The following is a 24,411-nucleotide window of genomic DNA, read 5'->3' as shown; positions in this document are numbered from 1 at the left end:
ACATCTTACTGCAAGATGTCTGTGGCTTTAACTCAGCGAGTGCTTTCCTTTTCCCTCAAGAATAGGGGAATTTCATCTTAAGAAACAAATTAAACAAATACTTCTTATACTAAATATACTTAACCTAATGCTTTCTCGCTATTATTTCATAAACGCCTTAAGATTATAGAGGCTCAGCTAGCTTAGTAAAGATGAATTGCATGTGATCCTGGGAATACAACCAGTGCATTAGTTATTCTTCCTTTACATTGCGTTAGGCTTTTTGTAAATAATCTGCATGTTTAATCAATGGAGACTAATTAAGAAAACAGGGCATGCTTTATTGTTGTATTAAAACCTGTTCATTGCCATAGGCAAAATGTCATCAACATTTCTAGATGAAAATTACTACTTGTGATATACATCATGGAGAATTTTACTGTAACCATTAAAAAAGCTAAATGAATATTTTTTTCTCTGGCTACAAACAGCGATATGCAGATTTACAACCGTGTAACCAAATGCAAAAGCCAGTTGTGTATATGGTACTTTGGAAGAAAGGGATTATAAATGAACTTGATTACGTCTTCCTATAGTCCTAAATTCAAGGATCCCAAAAGACAGAAGAATCTTTTTAAACTACCTCTGGAGCAAGGCTGCTCTACACATCTAAATAAAACCAGTCAAGTGCTAACATCAGTTATTCAACTGTAAACATGGACTTTCTTCACTGACTTTAACAGACTTTTTCCTAAATTGTGTTAACAAAACAGTTACGACTGCCCCAAACAGTTGATTTATATGCCAAATAATATGGTGGAGTAAATGCCACTTAAGGCCAGATCTATCAACTTTGCTTGTACAAAGAATCACAATGATTTAAATAGGATCAATCAAGTCAGCAGGATTCGCTGGGGCAACTTCTACGTCAGCAGTAGGAGTGGCACTGTGGGGTGAAACGGATGGCACCAGTGTCAGTGCCACCAGCGTGGTGGAGAGAAGATGCTATTCCAGCTGAGCTCCCACTTGGCCCCACAGTTGCCCATTACCAGCTGGAAGAAGCATAGTAAATGGGAAATTCACCTCAGAAATGTTCTCCTGAGCCCAAATGAAACATGGATGTGGGCACATCCCCACATGGCCCCAAGCTTGCCTGTATCTCATGTCCATTGTCATGGTTTACCTAAGAAAAGGGGTAGGGGCACGGTCTCCCCAGTTCACCACCACCGAGTGCTGGGTCATTCCCATGACTGGACTTATTCAGGAGACATCCACCAGCTACATACACTTACCCTGCTTAAAAAACGTGTATTGTGTGATGGACTGATGCAGAAAATAGGACTCAGTGAAAGGTACCTCCCTCAATGAAAGATGCCAAGGAGGAATTCAAGGAAGTTCAAGAGTTTTACCTCTGACCAAATGAAAATATTTTTCATTAATGAGTTAAGGGCCAGAAATTATTCCTACTATGGCTGCATGATACTTATGTACATACAGAGAGGAAACAGTCCTTGACCTAACTAAGAGGGTGGCAGGAGAGTCTCCTGTGGAGAGTTGTTGCCCAGGACAATAAACCTGTGCAGATCCCCCAGAAGACTTGAGCTGTGAAATTGGCTCTACTTACAGAAGTTTTATGCTTCTAACTAAGTGTAGGGGTAACTAAACCTTCATCTCCATGGGGATGGTGAGCCTAAACCAAGACCCATGGGACAGGCAATAGGTGCCTGAGCTCTCCTGGGTCTTCTCCGTGGCATCCCAGGGGTGGGACTGTACATCCCACATCCCTCAGCGCCTGTACAGCCATCTTGTCCAGGGGGGCAGGACAGGCAGGGACATCCTTGGATAATCCTGGGAAAAGCTCACGTGTCTGGGGAAAGGCAGAGCATGAGGAGGGTAGGAGCCTTCATCAGTGCTTAAACAGGGTCTCGGTTTTCCTAGCATGTTTCTCAAGTGTATCCAATTGGTGTAATGCTGCTGAATCGTAACGACTGCCTCCTAATCTGCACAAAACAGAATCAGTTCCACTTAACCAGGATGTGCCAGGGGAGGCAGGGAGCCAAGCACAATTACGTTGCTATGAATTCTTGTTCTTTGCCTCTCACAATGCAGATGGTGCAAAATAAAATTGGGAAAAAAATGAAACACTGTCAATATCACTTGTTTAATAAAGTATTTTACCTAATTTTTTTTGCAGCCTTATAAATGAAACATCTGCTTTGCTTTATATCTCAGTACTCAACCAGTGTGCATATGGAACACCTCTGTCTGTTCCATGTTTTGCTGCCGAAATAATGGTAGGAGGCAAGCCAATGGAGACACTCCAGTACCAGTATGCAAACAGTCACAGCTTCCAAGAAAGACAGAAATCCAGGAAATTCTTAAAATATATATGTATCTGCACACACACATATACAGACTTTTTTATTTCTTACTGCCTACTGTGAATCTTTACAAAAGTTAATATATCAATTATTTTCACCAGGAACATGCCAGTCATTTAATTGATGCATTTAGACATTTCCGGCTACTGTGTCTAATTTCTCTGCTGTATTTTACAGCTGTTGTGCCTTAGCCAGCTAGAAAATATAACTCTGATATTATTTTGGTTATTTGTTACTTATATGTCAAACCCATTTTAAGGTTCTCAAATTATTTTCAAAACAGTTTTCAAGTAACAGTGAAATCATTGGTCTATGTTCTTAGTTAAATAATTATTGCTTTAGGATAGTTTCTCAAATTCTATCTATTTTAGCATCTCCTTGGAGGCTGCTCTCAAATAACAGAAGTTTAGGCCAATTGATTACTCTGCCACTCCCTCAGGAGAGACTCTTGTTTCTTCCGTGCTTGTTACAGACATTTAACTGTTCAGCAGTATAAGATATAGATGTGCAAGTACGCTTTTTCTCTTGATAGAAATCCTTCAGCTGTAGGTGACTTTTGGTATCTGTCCTCATCAGACCCAATACATTTATAAACTTACACAAAGTACTGTAAATTCACAAAAAATCATATGAGTAGGTGACTGAAGATACGGTCCTTTGAAGTCTAAGATATCTTCAGGTTTCCCTGGGCTCTCTTTGGGCATCACAGGATCTCACAGAGCAGGCTTCTATGGGTGTGTAATTAAAGGCACAATGCATGGCTGCCCTTAAAATCTAAGCCATTAGGAGAGTTTGTGCATACAAGGATTCAGTAGGCTGGGTCTTTCAAATGGTACCTATGATTTTGGAAGTATATTCAAAAAGTAGGTGCAATGTATCAGCAAGATCTGGATGCATTTTTTTTATTCTATTGCTATAATTTCTCATCTAGAAGGAAGACTTCAGTAGGTCTGTACATACTGAGATGATAACTGATGTAGTTTTATCTTTGATCTAATTCATTGTTCTGAATTTGTTTTGTTTGATTTTAATTTTGCATCTTTATTCAAATATTTTTGAAGTAACCAGATTGACAGTGTTTAAAATTGCCCACTGATCAAAAGATGTTACTGGGAGTTTTGATTCTGTCATGACAGCAAAAAAAATGCAGTAAGACACAAAAATTCTTTGGGTTTTTGTGTGTTTATTTATGTTTTGCCACTATTTCTCCTCTGTTAATCCCAGTTTTTTCATCTAGCTCCTTAATAACCCATTGAATCACTCACCTGCCCTTCAGAAAGTTGTCTCTCTGGATAAATTGATACAGGAGCCTGAACCATTCACACTCTCCACACTACAGCCAATAATGAGATTGTTTACAAATTATACTAAAATGTGCAAGATCTCATTTGATTATACCTTAACTATTCTATTTTTCCCTCCTTACCTCACAGATGATGGAAATGCTTAAAACAAGTTAAGGTAGTATGACACAGACTAATGTAAGTGTGAGCATGGCATCCAGGGGACAAGCTATGAAATGTTTGCGCGCTTCTGCCAAAATACGTTGCATGGCTTTCTGCTGTTGTCTCGTGTTTCTGATCTTAGGCAGCATGTTCAGCAACGTGTAAGCATTTTGTTTGATTTTTATATTCCCGGCTTTGGTTTTGTATAGTCTCAATAATCTGCCTTTTTCAGTAGCTTGTGGCAGCTGCTAGTGGCAAATTTGCAAGCCGTGGGTGTTATTCTTAAGTAACATTCTGAAGTACCTACAAGGATCAAGGCCCCATTGGATATGGCTGTTTAGAAACCCGCTGTAGAAATGTTGATGTGCACAATTCAAATGGGTCAGAAACGGTATTGACACTTTTTCTGTGCTTGCCGGTGGAAAGCAGCAGCTCCCAGTTTGTCTTTTCTAGAAGTGAAGCCTGGTGCTAGTGCAGCTGGCTGCTGCGTGTGGCTCTGCTACCCACATCTGTGCCTTTGCCATGTGAATGCTTTGTGACGACTCTTCTGTTGTCAAACATCTTACTTTGTGTGACAGTTGCCACGTTGGAATCAAAATTGTTATGTTTTCACAGTACTCTGTTAAAAAAAAAAAAGGCTACTATGGGCAAATATGATGTTCTCCTGTGTTTATATACTTCTTTTGATCTTAGTGTATGTAATGCTTATGAAAGTGACCTATCACGGTATCCTGAAACATACTTACTAACACAGGTCTTCTGGCACTCCCTGGTATGGAGAGGCAGAACTCGGTTATTCCCTGCCTTGGTTTCTGTTCATCTGGGATTGCCACACATATTTTAAGCACACTGTGGTTTTTTGTCATGAGAATGGTCAAATATCAACCAGGTTGCCCAGCAAGGTGGCGTCCTTGGAGATACTCAGAACTTGACTGGACATGACCCTGAGCAACCTGATCTAGTTGGACCTGCTTGGAGCAGGGGATTGGACAATGTGACCTCCAGAAGTCCCTTCCTATTTACAGTTGTCAATGATTCCACAGTTTCATGACTGCATGTGCGGGGAATTGAGTGAAGGCACCAAAATAACTTTCGCTATGCCGTAAGATGTGATTTGAAACCAGATCACCAGAGGTCAGGGGACTGGTCACTGTTCCACTTTTCAGGATAATAAAAGAGAGATTATCAAATGCCGGTTGTTACTCTCAGTATACCCTGTTCAGCCACTTGCAACTAAGCTACATGTTTAGGTATTTGTTGTATTTTCTTATCATGCAAAAAAAATATTACTTCACTGCATTGCACCCAATATGTGTAATACGTGTGGAGTTACAGCATGTGTTATATGAGAACAGGATGACTTACCAGAAATGTATCTGCTTTTGAATTATTGGAGATATGCCAGCTGACACTGACAGCTGTCTACATGATGTTTTTATAGCTCTTCTCAAGTTTCCCATGTAAGATCCCTACCTCTGTTCCTAAGACTTTAATGATTAGACTGTGAGAGCTGAGAAAATCCACCTGGTGAGCAAGGTCACCTTCACTGTTCTTAGTAACAAAGAAAAACACCAGGCTAACAAGGCTAAGGAAGTCCTAATTAACATCAATGGTGAACTCTAAGGCAGGGAAAAACAGGACTGGCAAACTAAGACTCTACAGAGGTAGGATTGTTTTTTGAATCCATTGCAAAAGAACCCTGGAAACTGTATTTTCAAGTACGGTTAGTGCTGGGGATGGGTTGCAGAAAAGACAAGGAATCAATAACAGGTTTGTGATTTTCCTGCCTCCTTCTCTTTGGTGAACTCCTGCCTTTGAGACTCAACCAAGGCCCCGAGGGAGGACCACCGTAGATCTCTGTTCCCACCTGCCAAAAAGTCACCATCCTCCTTCTTCAGCTCAGCCCCTTGGCTCCCCAACAAATGTGCCTCCTCCGGGAAGCTGGAGCCATGACACACACGCAGAGCTGCATCACTCCACAACCTCCTACCTCATCCCCTCTCTGGTAGGAGACCCACCTTCCCCAAACAAAACGATGGCCAATTGTTGTCATGTGTGCTAAATAGATGTCCCACAGATCATTTCTGATAGGAGCCAACTCACACACCTGTCTCTAGTGGCACTTAAGTATCCTGAGTTTGTCTTTGAGTCTTGCTGCACTGTGCCACTGTGCCAAGAAATATCCATCCTCCCAAAGCATCCAATTAAGCATTTTTGCTCCCATTTTCTTCCCCAAAACTACTCATGGTCCAAAGTTCAGATTCCCTGAATTGGACTAATTCCCCTGGTTGTCACCTCCCTCCTCTCCACTCTCTGACCCCCATTACAGGATTGCTGCAACCTGCTGTCTCTCAGACACCCAGATCTGGCAGAGAACTGCTGAGCCATGCAACGTTTCAGCCTATTCATTTGTATAATCTGGGTGTTTCACGCTGATCTCCTTACTCAGCCATCTCCAGCTTCCGTGACAGCCCAGCACGGCTGGAAAAAGCCCGGTTTCCCCACTGATTTTGCTTGCATGGCAGGGATATCTACAACTCAGTTCTCTTATTTCACACGTGTGAGGGAGTAGTCCATAAATGAGAGTGAGTATTTTTGGTTTTCAGTGCCCATATGTCAATAATAGCACCTGCAACTGTATTTTAAATTCTAGAAAGAATTCAAATTGGATACAATGAACAAAAATCCCATAGCCTTTTCAGCAGTGGGGAGAGTGAAGCAAAGGAAACAAATCCCTAAGGGTACTGTGAGCTTCCAGTGTTGGAGATCCTTAGGGACAAATTATTCAAACACATCAGAAGCAACATTGGTGCAATTAGCCTGCCTTGGGGCACAGAGCGGTCTGTGTGACCTCCTGAAGTTCTCTCCTGCTGTGTTTTTGTATGATTCTGTTATTTTAAATGATGTTAACGGCCTCAGCCACTATTCTAAATTGTACGCGCATATAAGTATCTGACACCAGGACACAAATTCGTCAGTAAAAGAGGACAGACCTGAAGAAGCACTGCAGACTGTTGAATGCCACCATGTCACACACATACACACAAGGGTGTAAGTCCACTGCACTCTGCTTGGCTGCCTTGCAGCGTAAGAACAGCCCAATATTATATACTCACCAACTCCAGCAGTGTCCACAGAGCCAGCCATCGTGGCCCACTGGATCATGCTGTCATGTGTTCCTCTGCAAGCCTTGTTGTCTTGGCTGACTTTCTCTTGGAGCCTCAGAGCATCCATCCTTCACCAAATCCTGCAACACAGTTACCTTCTCCAGTTACATTATTCTGAGCAAATGACAGTAATAGTTTTTCTAATGACCTACACTGCAGTTTTATCACTCACATGAAGGTTAAATCCTCAGAAAATTATTCACAGACTGTCATCATTGATCAAAATGGTCTCCTACAATGTCATTCAGCCTTGTCACACACATCTCTCACCATGCCTGATTAGGAGACTGGTTTCCAGCATCTCTTCCAGGTGCCTTCTCTCCACAGTCTTTCAGTAACAGGGACATAGGCCTTGGGATTTACCACAACACGATCTGCACTGCCCAGGCAGGGACACAGCTGCTTGCAGTGACCCTGGGTGGCCATGAATCTGTCAGCAATGCTACTGCTTGCCCTTTCGTCTGCCCAACAGCAGCATGAAGCAAAAGCCAATGCTTTCTGAAGTGATCACTGTACAGCTCACTTGCCTACTGCTTGGTTTCCTCTGTTCCCAGTGCTTAGATATTCTCTGCACCACAGAGCTAGGCATGCCCTGAGCAGGACATTTCGTGTCTCATGCCCTAATCCCTGGCAGTCCTTTGCTGCTAGATACTTACTTATGCTGGCCTCTGTCATCTCCACAAGGTTTTCTATCCCAGTATTTCCATTTGACCCAACCTGTCATGCTTGCTCAAGCTGCTGTTGGGGCTCTGGGATCCATCCATAACAAAAAAGAGTAACACACCGTATCCTCCTCTGCTCCCATCTGTTGTTTTCAGCCATATGCTGATCCCCTCCAGCATTTCCAACCTTGAGCTCAAAGTCTTTTTATTCAGGGAGTAAACAAGAGCACATGTGTTTATCACTATAACAGTGTGTAGGCACAGCTCTCCTTTTTCTGATGCTCATATTGCTTGTAGCCTAAAAGAACACTGCTTTTTAACTTTTAGAAAAAGCACGCTCTGCTCATTCATTTTTGAAAGTATAGTTATGACTCAAGCAAGCAGTGCAATTCCAGGCAGCGTCCGTAGCCCATCCAGCATATTAATACAGCTTTAAGGGATGTGAAAGAGCTTTATGCAAACGGGGACGTGAGAGAGATGCTGGACCCAGCCCAGCAAGGCACATTGTTTCCTGGAAGTGCGTACGGAGCTCTAATGAACTCAGCAGGATGATCCATGGACTGAGAGGTGTGCTCCTGTCTAAGTGGTTTGCTGGCTGAGGGCCACAAACCAACTTTCTCCCAAAAACCCATGGAACAGCTGGGAAACCAAATCTCCCCAGTGGAATATCAATGCCTCCCTTGTGCAAAGATAATCCAGCTTCCTGACGTCAAAATTGCAGGGCCTTTATCAATGACAGTGAAAAGCTCAGCTGACCTCAGGACTTCTTTCTTTCACCAGAGCATAGTTATAATCTTACAGAAGAAATTATAGAATCTTATAGAATCTATTCTATGATTCTATAAGATTTCAATAAGGCTGAGCAACTTTTTGCATCATTAGTCCCCAAAATGGCAACCTTCTCCTATGGCCAACAGCCACCAGACAGATCATGAAGATCTGAAGCAGGGCGAAGATCTTGGGGTTGTTCACGGATTAGAGCAGGGTCCTCTCCCATGGTTGCTGTGGAAGACACCTTGGCTGGGCTTGTGCCTGAACCACATGTGGTCTGACTGTGCTGATGTCTGCAACCCCAAAGCCCACCTTACCACAGGGACTCCTGTGTCAGGTGGATTCTGTCAAACCCATGGGAACCACAGTGCTTGGGAACCAAGTGCTGAACCACTCACCACACAAAGCCAAAGGATCAGAAGTTATCCGCTGTCATAAGGGCTGCATTTGTATTGTTGGCTTAAAACCCATGCCTTTATAATGGCAGAAAGTGATATCCCTTCTCTGCATTTGGACTACCCAAAGAATTTAACAGGCAACAGGGGTAGAAACTGGGACAGGCCAGTGGCATCTTATCAACCTGTCAATGTATTATCCTGGCAAGTTATTATACAGGAGTTGAGCTAGAACTCACTGATGCTGTTGCACACACTGCTTTGCCTGTCTTTCTAATGAACAGCTGTTTTGGATTTTCCAATTGTTGAACATGCTCATCTTTAAGAGCATTTTCTTAAGATATATTTCCCTTTCATAATCCTATTGACAAGCCTGCTAGCACCATAAGACCTAGAGTGCTCATCTTCTTAATCACAGCATTTTCAGCAAAAATTGTTTCTCTGAAAGACAAGGGAGAAAAAACACTACACTGGTGCCCGCAGAAAAAGTTTTTTTCCCATTCCAGATTGTGGTTTCATATCAAAATGTGTACTGGAAGCCATACCTCCTGCTGTAGCGAACCATCTTCAACAGACTTGGAGTGCTCTAAAGGGTAATTAATAGGTTATTGCCATCTCTAACCTCTGTGACACAATTACAAAAATTGCAAATTGCAAGAATCTTTCCCTGCTGGCAAATGAAATCTGTCATTAATTTTGGTCCTCACAAGAGAGGCAAGGGTAGTTAAAGGCAAGGAGAGCATGTATCTCTGTAGCTCCCTTTGTCAACCAAGAAAAGGCAGCAGGTTTTTTTCATTTTGGTATTGGCTCAGGACACATGGAGCACCACCATCTGGATGCTAAAGAAATGCAGAAATGCAGAAAAAACACAATTTCGCTGAAATGAAGACATACAGCTATCTTCAGCCTGTTATATATTAAGGGGAGGGCAGTCATTCTCCAGAATGCCTGACGGCAGAGCTCATATATTCTCAGAGGTGCTTGAGTTCAGATCAACTTTGAGGGGGAGAAAATATTGCTTCCACCCAGTTCGTGCCAGAGGAGATCTCAAGAAGTAAATCAAAGGACACTAGGGACGAACTTTGATAAAAGCATATCAAAACTTCGTTTAATTTGTTTGCACTGCTCTTGTAAAGCAGACTCACCGGAGACAATAAGATCTACAAATGGAATATGTTACTAAATCAGGACATGACTTACTGGAAGGATAAGTAATGATTTCATCTAAGTCATTACGTCTTCCTATCAATAGCATATCTCTGTGGGGAGCATGCTCACCTCTGGTGAATGTCATATAATCCCAGTAGGACAGACTTTGGATGCCTGGCTCAAGGACATGACAACCTCAACCACCCAAAAATCAGTGGGTCAGTCAGTCCCTGGTTGAGATCAAATGTGCATAGAAACGTACAACCAATGGTACATGCAATCCAATACATAATCCCTTTGGTCTATAAAATTTGCTTCTGCTCAGACATGTGGGAAAGGGACACTTGTTAAGACAACAGAGAAAGGAGGTGTTTCTTCTGGATACAAGCATGTCCATGGGCATTGCAACCTCTGAGTCTGACACATTCCAGGCATGTATTCATGGGATTGGTATGTGATACACATTGAGCGACCGTGAGCATGCCAAGTGAGTGTGCATCACACAGTGGGTGGATCTGTGTATATGCACTTCCAATCTGCTAATCTTTTGGGACAAATATCCCAAATGCTGCCCAGACAACATTTCTGAACAGAGCAAGCGTGCATGTACATGAAGGGGGCTGCACCAGGTTAAAAATCAGGATGTTGGATAGCTTTTCAGAAACCTTGCTTTCTCCCTGCATCTCTCATCTCTGTCCTTCATACTACCAAAGTCTGTTTTGTGCTCTTCTTCTCTCGCCTGTTTTGATGCAGCTGTTCTTCACACGCTTCCTAAATCCTTGTTCTTCACTATGCCAGCTTCTAGAAAATTCCTTCATTCTCCTGGAGTCTCCATATTTGTCTGTTTTGTTATTTAAAATATGCCTCCCTCTTCTGTAGGAAGCTCTTCACTCCAGGACAGTAATGCCAGATAGTTTCATTTAACTATACAGCTATAGCCAAAACTGACCCCTTTATCTTACCTCACATGCCTACCCTGTTTGATTGTAGTTGGGAAACCTATTATCTTCTGCATCCAGGCACCCCTGGCTATAACACCCTCAGTGCTATTTTCAACATTATCACCATCTTTCTTCTTCTCTCCAGACTGATGCTGCCATTTAATCCTGCTGACATTCCCTCAAAAGTGTCCTACAAAAATATCCATTATGATTTGTTTCCACACCAAGGCCCTGATAGCTTCATCCTCAGTCTCTGCGAACTTCTCTGGTCTGGCCCTCTTGATACTCACCTTGTCTTCCCTCAAAATGTCACAGCTAAAATCGATTTCTTGCTTCAGTTCCCTAGCAAACCACACTAAATCCTTTCACTGCTTCACCTTCATCCTCTCTGTCAAGTTTGTGGTCCAACCTTTCAAAGTTTCCGTAAAACCACACCTATGGATTTTCCTGCTTATGTCCTCCAGTCCACCTTTTTCCCCTTCTTCTTCATGATGCCTTCTTCTCCCATCTCAGGCCTCCTGCAACACAAAACCTCCTCACACAGTGCTACCACAGATACTTTCAAACCGTACCAATCTTCAAGTTTTCCATAGGCTTTAGCCATTTACAGGAAATCAGGGTTGTCTGTGCTGTTTTCAAGTCATCCTTTGGTCGCTCACCTATTCCTGCCTCTGGTGTTGAGGTATGGCCTTCAATGAGACACATGCAATAGGTCTCTTCTTCACAGTCCTCCATGGAGACAAAGTATGTGCTGTGCAGCTGAAGGAGAAATCAATGCCATGCTCCTACCCAAATTAGCCTTGCTTGAGTTTACCTCAAAGCAAACCAGTGTCACATCTTCATCTGCCATTTGTTTTTGTAGGACGTGACCTGCAGTTCATCCTGAGTTGAGAACATCCTTTTCTTGGGGGGGAGACACAGCTGCTGCATGTTTCATGCCTCTTTTCTAAATTATTAGGAATGGGGAGTATTTTTTACAGACATTTTAAATGCCTGTAAAAGACCTAGCATTACATTAAAATTATGTTCATTACATTAAAATTATGCTGAGGAAAAAATCCCTCTGAAAGTGAAAAGGCATTTATGAATCAGATTTTGATAGGGAAAGTGTCTCAAGTTGTATATATCTAGAATTTCTTTATTTTTCCCAGGGGAAAAAGTAAAGGAAAGTGACGGTGTGACCACAAGATACTGTCTGAGTAGACTATCGAACAGTTTAGCCTAGTACTCACCATCCAGAGGACATTCATTCACCTCTACATTGTATATGTTGCTTGAGTTGGTTATGAGGCTTAAAAATATTTACTGTAACATTCCCAAGCAAGGTTATTTCAGCTCTGTGATTAACAAAATATTATTTGCCTGACAGCAGCCACCTCCAAAGTAGTTTGTAATTAATAAGTGCATTTTCAAACTCCTGAAAGACAACATTCATAACAGATTAGAAAGAGCAGGGATGGCACAAAGATTTCTAAATAACAGGAATTAGTTGTGATTAAATAGATCACTGTAGAGTGGAGAATAAACTTCTCAATTACATATCAAAGTTAATAAACAAAAAAGAGTACAGGTATTTTATACTGATGTTTAAGAAAGCATGTGCAAGAGTAATTCGTTTAAGTTTATGATCCAAAGTACTTGTAAATGGCTGGTGATTTTGGGTGCCCTGCTTAGACTTAATGGATTATGTTTTTAGAGGCTGGATATTCAGGCTTCTTTTTTTTTCTTTTTAAAGATGAAGATGTGACAAAAATTACACCCAACATTAGAAATTTCAAAGAGCTAATCCCATTTTGCTAATGTCAGCCATGATGGACATCATGTCCTGCAGCAAAGATTGTCAAGTCACTTGTAATAGGTTTTCAATAATGTTGCAGTGTATGTGCAAGTCATAATTTAACTGCATTGCTTGTACATTTTCTGTCTTGTTAATTATAGCTTATATAAAATATTATGATGCTCCTTTCACATGCCTAGAATTAATTAATTTGTAGTTTACATGCCCCTGGTAATAAATCTCTCTCTGTGATCCTGGTCCAGAGACTTACAAAAGTGCAGAGCTTTTCATCAGCTTTAAAGGCAATTCTATCACTGGCAGTGGTAAAGGTTACTGAGTCCTACAAAAACTGCCTCTTTCACATAACCTTTGACGAGCAAGTTGTATGAAAGGCAACAGGCAGTATTTATAGACTGTCCTTGTGAACAAAACCACCTGTTGCACTCAGACTGCCTTGAAAAGCCTATGAACCAGGCAGTAAATTGTCGGTGCTGGCCTGGGGATTCATATCAGTGCAGTAAATAGACAATGTCACTTCCCAGGTAGAAAAAATTTAATGCAAAAAAATCACCCAAGTTGGCTGAATACACTTCATCCTAGTGATGTGCAGGTTATGAAAGTCTCCTCTTGCTACCTGTTGGGATAGGAGCTGTGTTTCTAATTAGAGCACCCTGAGGACTTATTCCAGCCTCTTTTCAGGAGCAGCAAACTCAATCAGTCAAATATGTTTTTAAATATTGTCTGATAAAAACATCTTGGAAAAACCATGAATATTTTTCTCAGAGGAGTAAAAAAACCAAGGGATATATATTCCTTTGACAGAATTTGCTAAACACTGAGCCTTTATAGAATAATACAGTCATGTTTCTTGCTAAGGATAGCAGCTGTCTGGAGGAACCCAATTAGGTAACTTGGACATATACCCAGATAATCAGAAATTCTCTTGTTCCTGTTTTTCCTCACCACGAGTGATACTAGCAGAAGGTGCAGGAAACTGTTTCCATGATCCGCAGAAAGTCTCCCTGTCTGCTTTAGCGTGGGGCACACACAAGATCACTGTAAGCCATGCTGCTGGGCTTCAGGGACCAGCCTTTTTTTCCTTTTAAATCTGAAACCACACACACCACTTGAAAAATTTAAGACTGACTGGGTGAATGGTGCCTGCTGGGGAGTTTGAAGTGAGGTCAATGCTGATTCACCCTCAGGAGGAGGTGGTGGATTAGGGGTTGACATGGTGTCTTGGGCTGCAGCTTCAGGCCAGGCAGCAACGTCCTGTGTGACCTGGACTTCACTTATCCATGGTTCCCCCTCTGAGACTGTATGTGCTAAAAGGGTTCACAAAACAGCTAGATATATTTGTGGAAGACTTGCAAGGTCCTTACATGCAATGATGCCTGTTGGAGTCATAAAGTCACCATGCTGCAAGTTATTGGATGATGGTACAATATTCTGGGGGGACATCCCTATGGCTTTCCCTGTTGTTCTGCTCTGCCCTAAGCATCCACTACTGGCAACTGCCAGAAAAAGCAGGTACAGACTGAGCAGACCTCCCCACTCTCATAAAAGGGGAGAACTGTGTTTTCCCACCTGCCCGGGAAAGGCCTGTTCCCTGGAGAGCACTTGCCACCCTTGGCTCCTCTGACTGCCGTGGACCTGGCCCTCCATGTGCCCTTATGCTCCCACCAACCCCATATTTATCTCACCACAGTATTTATACTATTACCATAATACCTCATCAGGAGGCCACCCCATAGCAGAGCAGAAGCTCTGAGGAGCACTGGCTCAGTAGAACATCCTTAGTTCAAAAGCTCAGCCCAGGTCACTCCAGCTCCCAGCACTGTGTCACTTCTTTCCTGTGCAGTAGAGATCTCAGTTTTAGTAACCACACACAACACCCAGATTTATTTGCTAGAGTTACAAAATATATGAGCTGATACAACAACCAGTTTCCACCAAGGCTGCAGGAAAAAAGGTTGTAACTTTCTACCAGAGCTGCAGCTCCATCAGAAAACAGGAGGTTTCACATGAGTGAAGCATAACACGTAACCACTTAATAAAAACAACCTGATCCCACCAGGGAACTGGCAGAATTTACAGGCGTTGTGCTGGGAATGGCAATCCAGCCCTCACGGTCAGCACAGTACCATCAGCAAACACTGGAGTAGTTAATATTTTGAGGTTGTTTTAGCTTCATTTGTGTATCTTGATAGATGACATTTCCAAGACACTACGAGTCTCTGCTGAGTTGGACCTATTATTAATTGTGTACATGCAGCTGAACTTTGAAAAATCCTTACATGACAGAGAAATAAAGAAACAAAGTTACCAGAGTCGTTTATGCAGGGAAGGTTATTCCCCAAGGCTTTTTATCAGTCTTCCAGTCCCATTCAACCAGAGGCAACTGCTTTGTGCTGCTACTACAAAAGCAGATCTTGAAACCTACCTCTGCCTTGACCAGGAACCATCTCCCCGCCCTTTGCCCAAGTCCATTTTCTCATTAATTTCTTTTATTGCAGCTCAATGTTGGTGGGAGTTTTCTCCCAGGTGATGTTCCCAGCGGGTGTAACCTCCTGTGGGATTTTTCTCCTCTCTGGCTCCTTGGCTGTCTGGATCTCAGCCACAGGGATACCCATATGTTCTCTTCCCTGATGGCATTCCAGCAAGGAGAGCCAAAATCCTGCAGGGCAATCGGCACTGTCCCTGCTCCCAGATACCCTGCAGATGGCTGTGGGCGAGATGCTAGCCAGAGCCAGGCCTGCAAAGGGATAAATGGAGGACTGTCATTTGAAACACCAACGTAAGGCAGGAGCTGGACAACAGGTTTCATCAGTCACTTCTGCAGCTGCTGGTAACTCGGGTGGATGTTCTCACAGTGGCTGGAAGGGGCAGCTGAAAGAGCTCTTCAATAACACCTCTGAATAAGTGTCTCTGAGACTCCTGCAGGCAGTTTAATGTAGGGAACTTGCCGACTGCCACATATGAAAACAACCTGTGCAATTGGAGCCCTCCTGGAAAAGCTACTGAGGACCAACTCTCATCCCCAGCATAGTGCTTGCCCAGATCTTCACCACAAGGAGCACAGGGAAAACCCTGAGAGGCTTAAAGCTGCTGTTACCCAGAATGAGACAAGTGGAGGAAAAAATGTACTAAACAGTTGTTTCGGCAGCTGAGATGACTGTTTTGGTTTCTTAGCAACTGTGGGAAAAGCAGCTTCTTGAGATCTGAGCTGTCTGGTCAAATCCAGCAGGCATCCCTCCATGGAGGACCAGCCTCCTCCTCTCTGCTCATCAGCCCAGGGAAACCCCATGGCTGGTGGGAAGCCCTCCCTGCACATGGAAGGATGGCAAACAAGCCCACCTCTCTCTGCTGAGGAATGGGGGGTCAAGCTGCCCATCAGAATCTTCATGTGTGGTTACTCCTGACGTGGAAAGGTTGCTTGGGATTAGACTGCTTTTTGTTTTAATGAGCAAGGGAAGGACAAGGAAATCTTGCCTTAACAGCTGCAATCAATGACATTCCCAAGTTGCACCCGAAATAGGAATCACAGTGGAGGAGAAGTCAGGTTGTGGCTCTTCTGTGCTTCGGTGGCAGGGCTGGGGCGGAGGGGAGCAGGCAGGCACTCCCACAGCTCTGGCCATCAGCCACACAAACTCTGAAAACTAAAACTGAGTGTGGGGGGAGCCCGGCATCCTCCTGTGTGAGGCACTCACCTCCTCTCCTGGCCATGCAGGTGGCTCAGTTACAGCATCCTTCAAAGACTGCTGTTTTGTGATCACTGCTTTTGAGTGCATGAAAAGCTGTTTAGGGCTGTTTTCTCAGTGATCAGCAGTGTCAGTCTCTCAGAAGTCCCTTGAGGAAATCCATGTAGAGAAAGGGCTGATTTTTGCTAAACAGTTTCAGATCTTGGTGAGCGTCTGCACTGGCAGAGGTTTCAGCACTGGTGCACGATTTGTGCAGGTCTCTGTACTGGAGCAGCCATTTCATTGTTTTGGTTTCTCAGGGACAGTGTTTAAATCGTTTAAATTTATGCCTGTTACTGACACACTGGCCGTGCTCATCGCTAATAGCTTATTTCCATCCATACTAACACTATCTCATTCATTCAGATATAAGTATGAGGATGCTGACCTGTAGTTAATCCTACACATCCCTGACTTTTAATTTAATGACTATTAAATATTAATGGGAGCAGAGAGTGGAAGTCAGATCACCTTTTCAACAGCTTAGTGCCCCCATCACCAGGCTGCAATGTCATCCTTGATCTTGCTTTTTTATTCCCTTTCTCCCAGTTTCACTTACAGGACAAAGAAAGCTGCATTTTAGAAAAGACTTCACAGTCAAGCAGCTATTGCAAGGATTAGAGCTGAATCAGGATCTCCCAGCTCCTGGGTGGACATTCAAAGCACCACACTGTTGAATAAAAATGGGGTTTTTTTTTGTCCAGATCCCAGGAGAGGGCCTTACACCCAAGCCCAGAGGCTGTGCTTACATCTGCCTTACGAAGAGAGGCTGAGGCACTTGGGTCTTTTTAGTCTAGAGAAGAGAAGGCCAAGGGGGGATCTGATCAGTGCTTATAAATACTTAAAGGATGGGTGTCAAGAGGATAAGGCCAGTCTTTTTTCAGTGGTGCCCAGGGATAGAACAAGAGGAAATGGGCACAAACTTGAATATAAGAAGTTCCACCTAAACATGAGGAGGAACTTCTTTAATTTGAGGGTGGCAGAGCACTGGAATAGGCTGCCCAGGAAGGTGGTGGAGTCTCCTCCTTTGTAGACATTCAAAACCCGCCTGGACAAGTTCCTCTGCAACCTGCTCTGGGTGGACCTGCTTTGGCAGGGGGTTTGGACTAGATCATCTCCGGAGGTCCCTTCCAACCCCATGTGATTCTGTGATTCTGTGCTGGAGAAGAGGTGAATGCACACAAACACGGACACCCATGACCTCAATCCCCCAGCTGATGCTGTGCAGAATGCAATTTGGTGTTCAAGGAGAGATGTGGAGGATGTCTACTGGTTACAGCCCTCCCCACGTCATAGATCTACCAGGCTCTACCAGAGGCTCTAACAGAGGCTCTGTTGCAAACCTTCATCACTGCAGTGCATGTGCCCTGTTGTGTTCCCAGACTGGTGGTGGGAAAACTATGCCAGCTGGCCTGGGGTACAGGAATGAATCCTCCTTTCTAGAGGAGAGAAGTGAACATCACCCTTTCAGTTCCTGATGAATACTATAATGTGTCAATTCTGACAGGAAGCACCATTGCTACTTCTGATCATGCTTCAACAGAAGAAAGCCATGTCCCCCACATAACCATCCAGAGAACATTTCATTTTCAAGATTCTAGGTCTCAGGACAGCGGTGGTAGTGGTCTGGGGATCTCATTCTCTACATCTTCCTATGCCTCTTTTTCTCATGATCTTTTCTTTTGCACCAGGAAGTTGTGACTGCATCCTTACAACAGCCATATCTAACTGCTGGAGGTATTTGTCTGTGCTTAAATCTATGTATCTTCAGATGATGGTATTTTTCTGATTATAAAGCTAATGAGATAAAGCAGAACTCAATCAAAGAAGCAGGGTCTGAAGTGCATTAATACTTAATGCTACCTTTTACTATTGTAATTATGACTTATTTACTTTTTTAATTGCTATTTGGTTTACTTATCTCTATGAGAGACATTTCTCAAAAGTATCTTTCTGACTACAGTGTTTTATTTTTGCAGAAAAATGCAGGCATTTAGTGAGATGGAAATTACTTCCTTATTATTTAAAATTAATTCAGCCTGTCAAAATGAGCTCATTGCCATGCACAGTGCTTCCTTTTTAATTCAGTCTCAGCCTTTCTAGCAATTGAAATTCTGTGCTGAGATGATGTACATAGAAGGCTTTTTATACATATTAAACCCTACATATTAGGAGGATTAAGGCCGCATATACATTTTAGAATAGGGCACATAATTACGAAACAAGTTTTTCAGCAGGGATAAAAGAATGTGAGTTTTCCATTGGTCTTGTAAACTGCTTTGCTAGCCAGGAATGAAGCTGCAAGGATGCCTGATGGGAATAGAAGGGACTCTGTTGCCTGCTCCTGCAGGACTCCAAATTTTGCTAAATCAGGACAAAAGTAGAGAAAATATTTACATATAAATAATTGGGATGCCAGTGCTCCCTGCTGTTCTCTTCTTGGAATAAAAAAAAAGTAAAAGAGAGAATGAAAATCAGAAGAAGACAGAGGAGATTTAAACTTGTAATGGATATAGGAAGAAAAAAATCTTAATAATGGGAGAAAAGTGTCTGTCACCTGTGGAGGGAGCAAAGAAAATAAGGTGGGAGAGGGAGGAAGGAGAGGCTTCTGACAGCAGCACCCTGCCATTCACCTGGGCCCATAGGAGATTCTTCTGGACTGAGAATCAATTAGGAGAGGGGGCAGTGAAGAGATGGCATCTTTAGAAGATCTTCATACTTCCCACCCGTCCTCTGAGCCGTTCTCAGCTCCCGCTGCATTCCCTCCTTGTAGCAGCTGAACACACCTGTGGGAGAGGTTCAGTCCTCTCCAGTCAGCCCAGCATGTGAGGAAACACCCCAGTGGTTCACCTGCCCTGGGCTGGGGTCCTGGTCACACTGCCTGGAAAGAGGACAGCAGAAGAAGAAGGGTTGGGACAGAGGGAGTGGTCAAGAAAACCGTTGCTTGGGAAGGCACCTGAAAAGATTGCCATTCCCATAATAAGATTATGACCATGGAAATGATTTTTCTATTCAGTGACTGAATCAAAAAAGTCATTAAAAAATTTCATTCAGTTTGGGACCGTAGACAAGATATTCCGTGTCACTCCTAACTCCAAAAGGGAGAATGTGGGGGTAATAGACACGGCAGGGTTACCTCAGTCCCTGGGGAGGTGATGGAGCAAATAATACTGGAAACCATTTCCAAACACAAAGGACGAGGTGGTGATTGGAATTAGTCAGCATGGATTTACAAAGGGGAAATCATGCCTGACAAACCTGAAAACGTTGTGCAGCAACTGCCTCAGCAGTGAACAGGAAAGCAGGGGACATGGTTTATCTTGACTTTAGCAGGACTTTTGACAGTGTTTGCCATAACAACTTTGCAGACAAGTATAAAGTGTGGGCTAGGTAAGTAGACAGTGAGGTGGATTGAAAACTGGCTGAACTGACAGGCATAAAGGGCTGTGATGACTGGCATGAAGTCCAGCTTGATGACGGGGCAGATAAAAAATGAGAAAAGCTGTTGATGCACCAGAACGTTGTGCTGCTATCCAGAGGGACCTTGACAGGCTGGCAAAATGATTGGACAGGAACCTCATGAAGTTCAATCCAGAGAAACTCCAAGTCCTGCACCTGGGGAGGAATAAGCCCCATGCTGGGGACCAGCCAGCTGGAAAGCAGCTTGGTAGGAAAGGACCTAGGGTCCTAGTGGACATCAAGTTGACCATGAGCCAGCAATGTGTCCTTGTGGCAAAGCAGGTTCACAGGATCCTCTTCTCAGCACTGTGAGGCCACACCTGGAGTGCTGTCCCCTGTGTTTGGCTCCTTGGTGCAGGAGAGATGTGAACATACATACTGGAGAGAGTCCAATGAAGGGTTACTAAGATGATGAAGGGGCTGGAGCATCTCTCCTATGAGGAAAGGCTGAGAGAATTGGGATTGCTCAACCTGGAATAGAGAACGCTCAAGGGAAACTTTATCAGTGTGTATGAAGACCTGCTGTAAAGGAGTGAAGAAGACAGAACGAGACTATTCTTGGAGATGTCCAGGGACAGCATATGAGACAACAGATACAAACTGACATGTAGGAAATTCCATTTAAACATAAGAAAAACCTTTTTTACAGTGAGCCTGGTCAAGCACTGGAGCAGGCTGCCCAGGGGAGTGATGGAGTCTCCACCCTTGGAGATACTGAAAACCTGACTGGACATGTCCCTGAGCAGCCTGCTGTAGCTGACCCTGAGCAGTGGGGTAGGACTAGGTACCACAGAGGTCCCTGCCGACCTCCACAGTTTTCTGAGTCTGTGACGCTGAGACAGTGAAACAGCAGAGAACTGGCAGATGGAAAATAAGAATTTTGGTTTAAGGATTTGCAGTAAAAGGTCGGTGAGAAAACAAGGGGTTGGAGTTGCCAGAGAGATGCAGTGGTGAGCAGGAGTGCAAACAGGTCCCCTCACGGGATCACCACTGCAGCAGGGGAGGTGTTGCAGCACACTCCACCTACAGCTGCACCGCAGAGGGAGGAAGGCATTTCCCGCTAATGCTGTCTTAGTCGTTTAGTAAGAGCTGATACAAATAAAACTCTGTAAAATAAAGCCTAGTGGCAGAAGCAGCTGGCTTCAAACCCAAGTCTCGGACCACTGGTCCCAAAACCAGCTCCCTTGCCAGTGGGCACCAGTGCTAACACATTCCCCATCCCTGGATTCTGAAACTTCAATAACTGCAGACATGCTTTAACTCGTGCTACTGTGGTGGATTTTTCTGGTGAAATGTGCACCTAGGAACTGCTGAAGTGCCAGAACTGCAGAGTTAAGAGGCTGTGAGAAGAAAGAGATTTCTTTCTTCCCATGTTCAGACCCTTCTTTGTCCCACCAGCTGTGGCATTCCCTCAGCAGTACGTCCAAGGTGGGAAGCACACCTGGGCTCTCTCTTCACATGTTGTTTCAGGTGTTTGCAATTAGCTAAGATCCTGCCACCAAACTATTTTGGGACAGCAAGGTGTTGGCTTTTGCATATTTAACACAAATGACTGTGAATCATCAGGAGCATTTTATAGAGACAATTTCTGAGGTTATGCAAATTGTTTTAATTTAAAGTATTTTATCTGTGCATTTCAAAACAATATAGAAAAAAAAAAACCCACGTTTTTCAGACAAACTAGTAGATTTTAATCTTTTTTTAAAGACTGCTAAATCCAAAATATTTTTTAATGAGGGATCCTAAACCCAAGAAGTTATTATTTTTGGATTTTGAACATTTAATAACAGTTTCTGGGACATTTCGATTTTATATTGCTTTGAATTAAATTACGAGTACCATTAATTAATTTTCTTAGTAATGCCACTTGCTTGGAAATTCCCAGTATTGCTGTGAGCGAGCTGGTGACTATAGGTACAGCACTGCCCCCTAGTGGGGAAAAATCAGACCATCCCGATTCTGCAGGACCTGCTGCATCCTGCTCACTAGCACTGGCTGGAAATGAAAGCTTTGCTTTTCCCCTAGATATCCTGAAGAGTCTGAATCAATTTTATCTTTTTATGGTTTATTTTTTTATTTATAATACATTAGTTTTGTTCTGAATTATAACGGGAAGGAGAGAGGGGCACTCATGAGGGGTACATGAGGCTCAGTTCTTACTTGTGAACCTTGGTTCAGAGGAGTAATTCCATAAACATCCTAGAAATCCTCCTGCTAAAAGTGCCATCAAAACTAGGAAGTTTTGCTTGAAATACTTTATTTCCACAAAACATTTTGCAAGCTAAAATTATATTTTAAAAAATCAAAAGGAGACTAGGGAATTCATGAAGGACAGGTTCACCAGAGATCACCATCCAGCTCCTGACTCAGCAGCTCATCTAAACCCACTTCAAAATCCTTATGCATTGGCATTTTCTGATTCAAAATTGTGCCCTTGTAATATTCCTCTGTTCTGTGAGCAAGAAGCAGGGACGTTTAGGTTTTAGGAAGCTATTATGGTCAATATAACAAAGAGTACACCCTCTCCAAAAACCACATCAGCCTGTTTGCTACAATTCTGCAATCCTGCAGCTATAAGGGAGAACTATTTCTAACACACCCCCCCATCTCTTTTTTATTTTTCTCTTATATAATTGTGGTCATGTTTTTAATTAAGTTAAAATAGGATGTTGCACTGAGCTCCTCAACAGCTTCCTGAATTCTGAGATCTCATGAGACCCCACCTGGAGTACTGTGTCCAGCTCTGGGGCCCCCAACATAAGAAGGACACGGACCTGTTGGAACAGGTCCAGAGGAGGCCCATGAAGATAGTAAGAGGGCTGGAGCACCTCTCCTGTGAGGACAGGCTGAGAGAGCTGGGGTTTTTCTGCCTGGAGAAGAGAAGGCTCTGGGGAGACCTTATAGCAGCCTTCCAGTACCTGAAGGAGAGATGGGGAGGGACTCTTTATCAGGGATTGTAGCGCTAGGATGAGGGGTAACTGTTTTAAACTGAAAGAGGGGAAATTTAGATAAGATATTAGGAAGAAATTCTTTCCTGTGAGGGTGGTGAGACACTGGAACAGGTTGCCCAGAGAAGCTGTGGATGCCCCATCCCCAGGGGGGTTCAAAGCCAGGCTGGATGGGGCTTTGAGTAACCTGGTCTGGTGGGAGGTGTCCCTGCCCAGGGCGGGGGGGTCAGAACTAGGTCCCTGCCAACCCAAATCATTCTGTGATTCTATGATCTATCCCAATCGACTGAAATCAGAGCACCATCTCTGCTGGTACCACGTGCACTGAGTGCAAGCCATGGATATTTGCATGAACCAATTTATCTCTTAAAAATATTTCTTCTTGACTGAAGCATAAATTGCCTTTACCCTAATGCGCTATGTAATGAATTGCATTTGAAATATGTTTATTTTTAGCAAACAAATGCTAATGCCAGTTTGCTGTTAAAAATAGACAGTACAGTTGGCACAGAAATAAGGGCTGGGGAATCTTTCATTCCCTGTTCAGTGGAAATGCCCTCTGTGTAAGTCATCTGGGGAAAAAGCACGATGTCCCTATGGAAGTTAGTCCCTCCAGCTGGGGCAATTGCAAACAGCAAGTTATGACTTGTCACCTGAGCCCTGGCTTACAAATAGCCTCTGCAGTCCATTGTCCCCAAGGGGCTGTCATACCTCCTACCAGGCAAGGGGTGTCAGATGGATACAGCACATTTCTTTTCTTCTCTCCCTGACGGATGTCTGTGGGTGCAATATGGGGTTTTTGTGTGCCTCCAGCCACGCTGGCCTGCAGGGAGAAAGGACATTTCAGTGGGGAGACCACCACGGGGGCCCTGGCATCTCTGGCTCCCACTCCTCTCAGCAGCTGCTCCGCTGCCAACAGGCTTTATCCTGGACAGGCTTCTCCTAAAGTCTAAGTGAAATTTCCCTGGCTGCACTTTAAGTCCTTTACTTGTCACATCTCCAGAGAGAATGATTTATTCTCTTCCCTTTTGCAGCAGCTTTTTTCATAGTTAAGAGTGCTATGTTCAGTAAGTCTCCTTTCCTCTAGACTAAACAGCTCAATTGCCCGTGTTTTCTCTTACATTAAGATTTCCAAGGCTTCTGACCGCTCTCGTTGCTGTGCTCTTGTCTGTACTCCTAGACTGCAACCTAAACTGGGGTTATAGCAATCAGAAGTCAGGAATCCCAATTAAAGATTTACCCACAGTGGGGTGTGTTTCACTGGCAGGTAACATGAAGAATCAATATTTTATGACCTGTCAGATATTTGAGTCATCTGTCATGTTTTATCCTTAGATGTTGAAGGTATTTGACAGCTCTAAAGTAGAAGGAAGCAAAACAGAAAAGAAGTTTTTTGCTGATGTCACACTTTCAGACAAATTTAACAGGTAATAGTCTACAACAAGCAATTAAAATACATTGGTCTCTTATTACAGAACAAATTCTATTCCGTGGGGCCTGAGGGAAATTCATCTCATAAAATTTGCTATTTTTATATAAGAAGACAGCACAAACTATACTTTCCCTGCATTTAAAAAAAAAAAAAAAAAAAGAAAAA

General features: G+C 43.3%; 1 protein-coding gene across 3 annotated transcripts in view; it reads left to right on the top strand.

The window, feature by feature from the left end:
- The window catches only part of LHFPL3 (lipoma HMGIC fusion partner-like 3), a 249,776-nt gene that overhangs the window by 209,743 nt on the left and 15,622 nt on the right, over nucleotides 1-24,411 (top strand). Inside the window, exon 3 of one of the 3 annotated variants that reach the window (XM_014963170.1) lies at nucleotides 3,794-3,821. The exons of 1 other annotated variant lie outside the window; for it this stretch is intronic. In XM_014963170.1, coding sequence (XP_014818656.1) covers nucleotides 3,794-3,810 — 17 coding nt within the window. In that variant the 3' untranslated portion in view covers nucleotides 3,811-3,821. Of the gene's footprint in view, nucleotides 1-3,793; nucleotides 3,842-24,411 lie in introns of all 3 variants that reach the window. One more of the 3 variants, XM_014963169.1, reaches the window with a different exon arrangement.

The sequence above is a fragment of the Calidris pugnax genome, unplaced genomic scaffold (genome assembly GCF_001431845.1).
Source record: "Calidris pugnax isolate Ruff unplaced genomic scaffold, ASM143184v1 scaffold44, whole genome shotgun sequence".
In the NCBI taxonomy this organism is placed as follows: Eukaryota; Metazoa; Chordata; class Aves; order Charadriiformes; family Scolopacidae; genus Calidris; species Calidris pugnax.
Note: the sequence above shows the minus strand (reverse complement) of the source record. Positions and strands in the feature narration are given on the sequence as shown.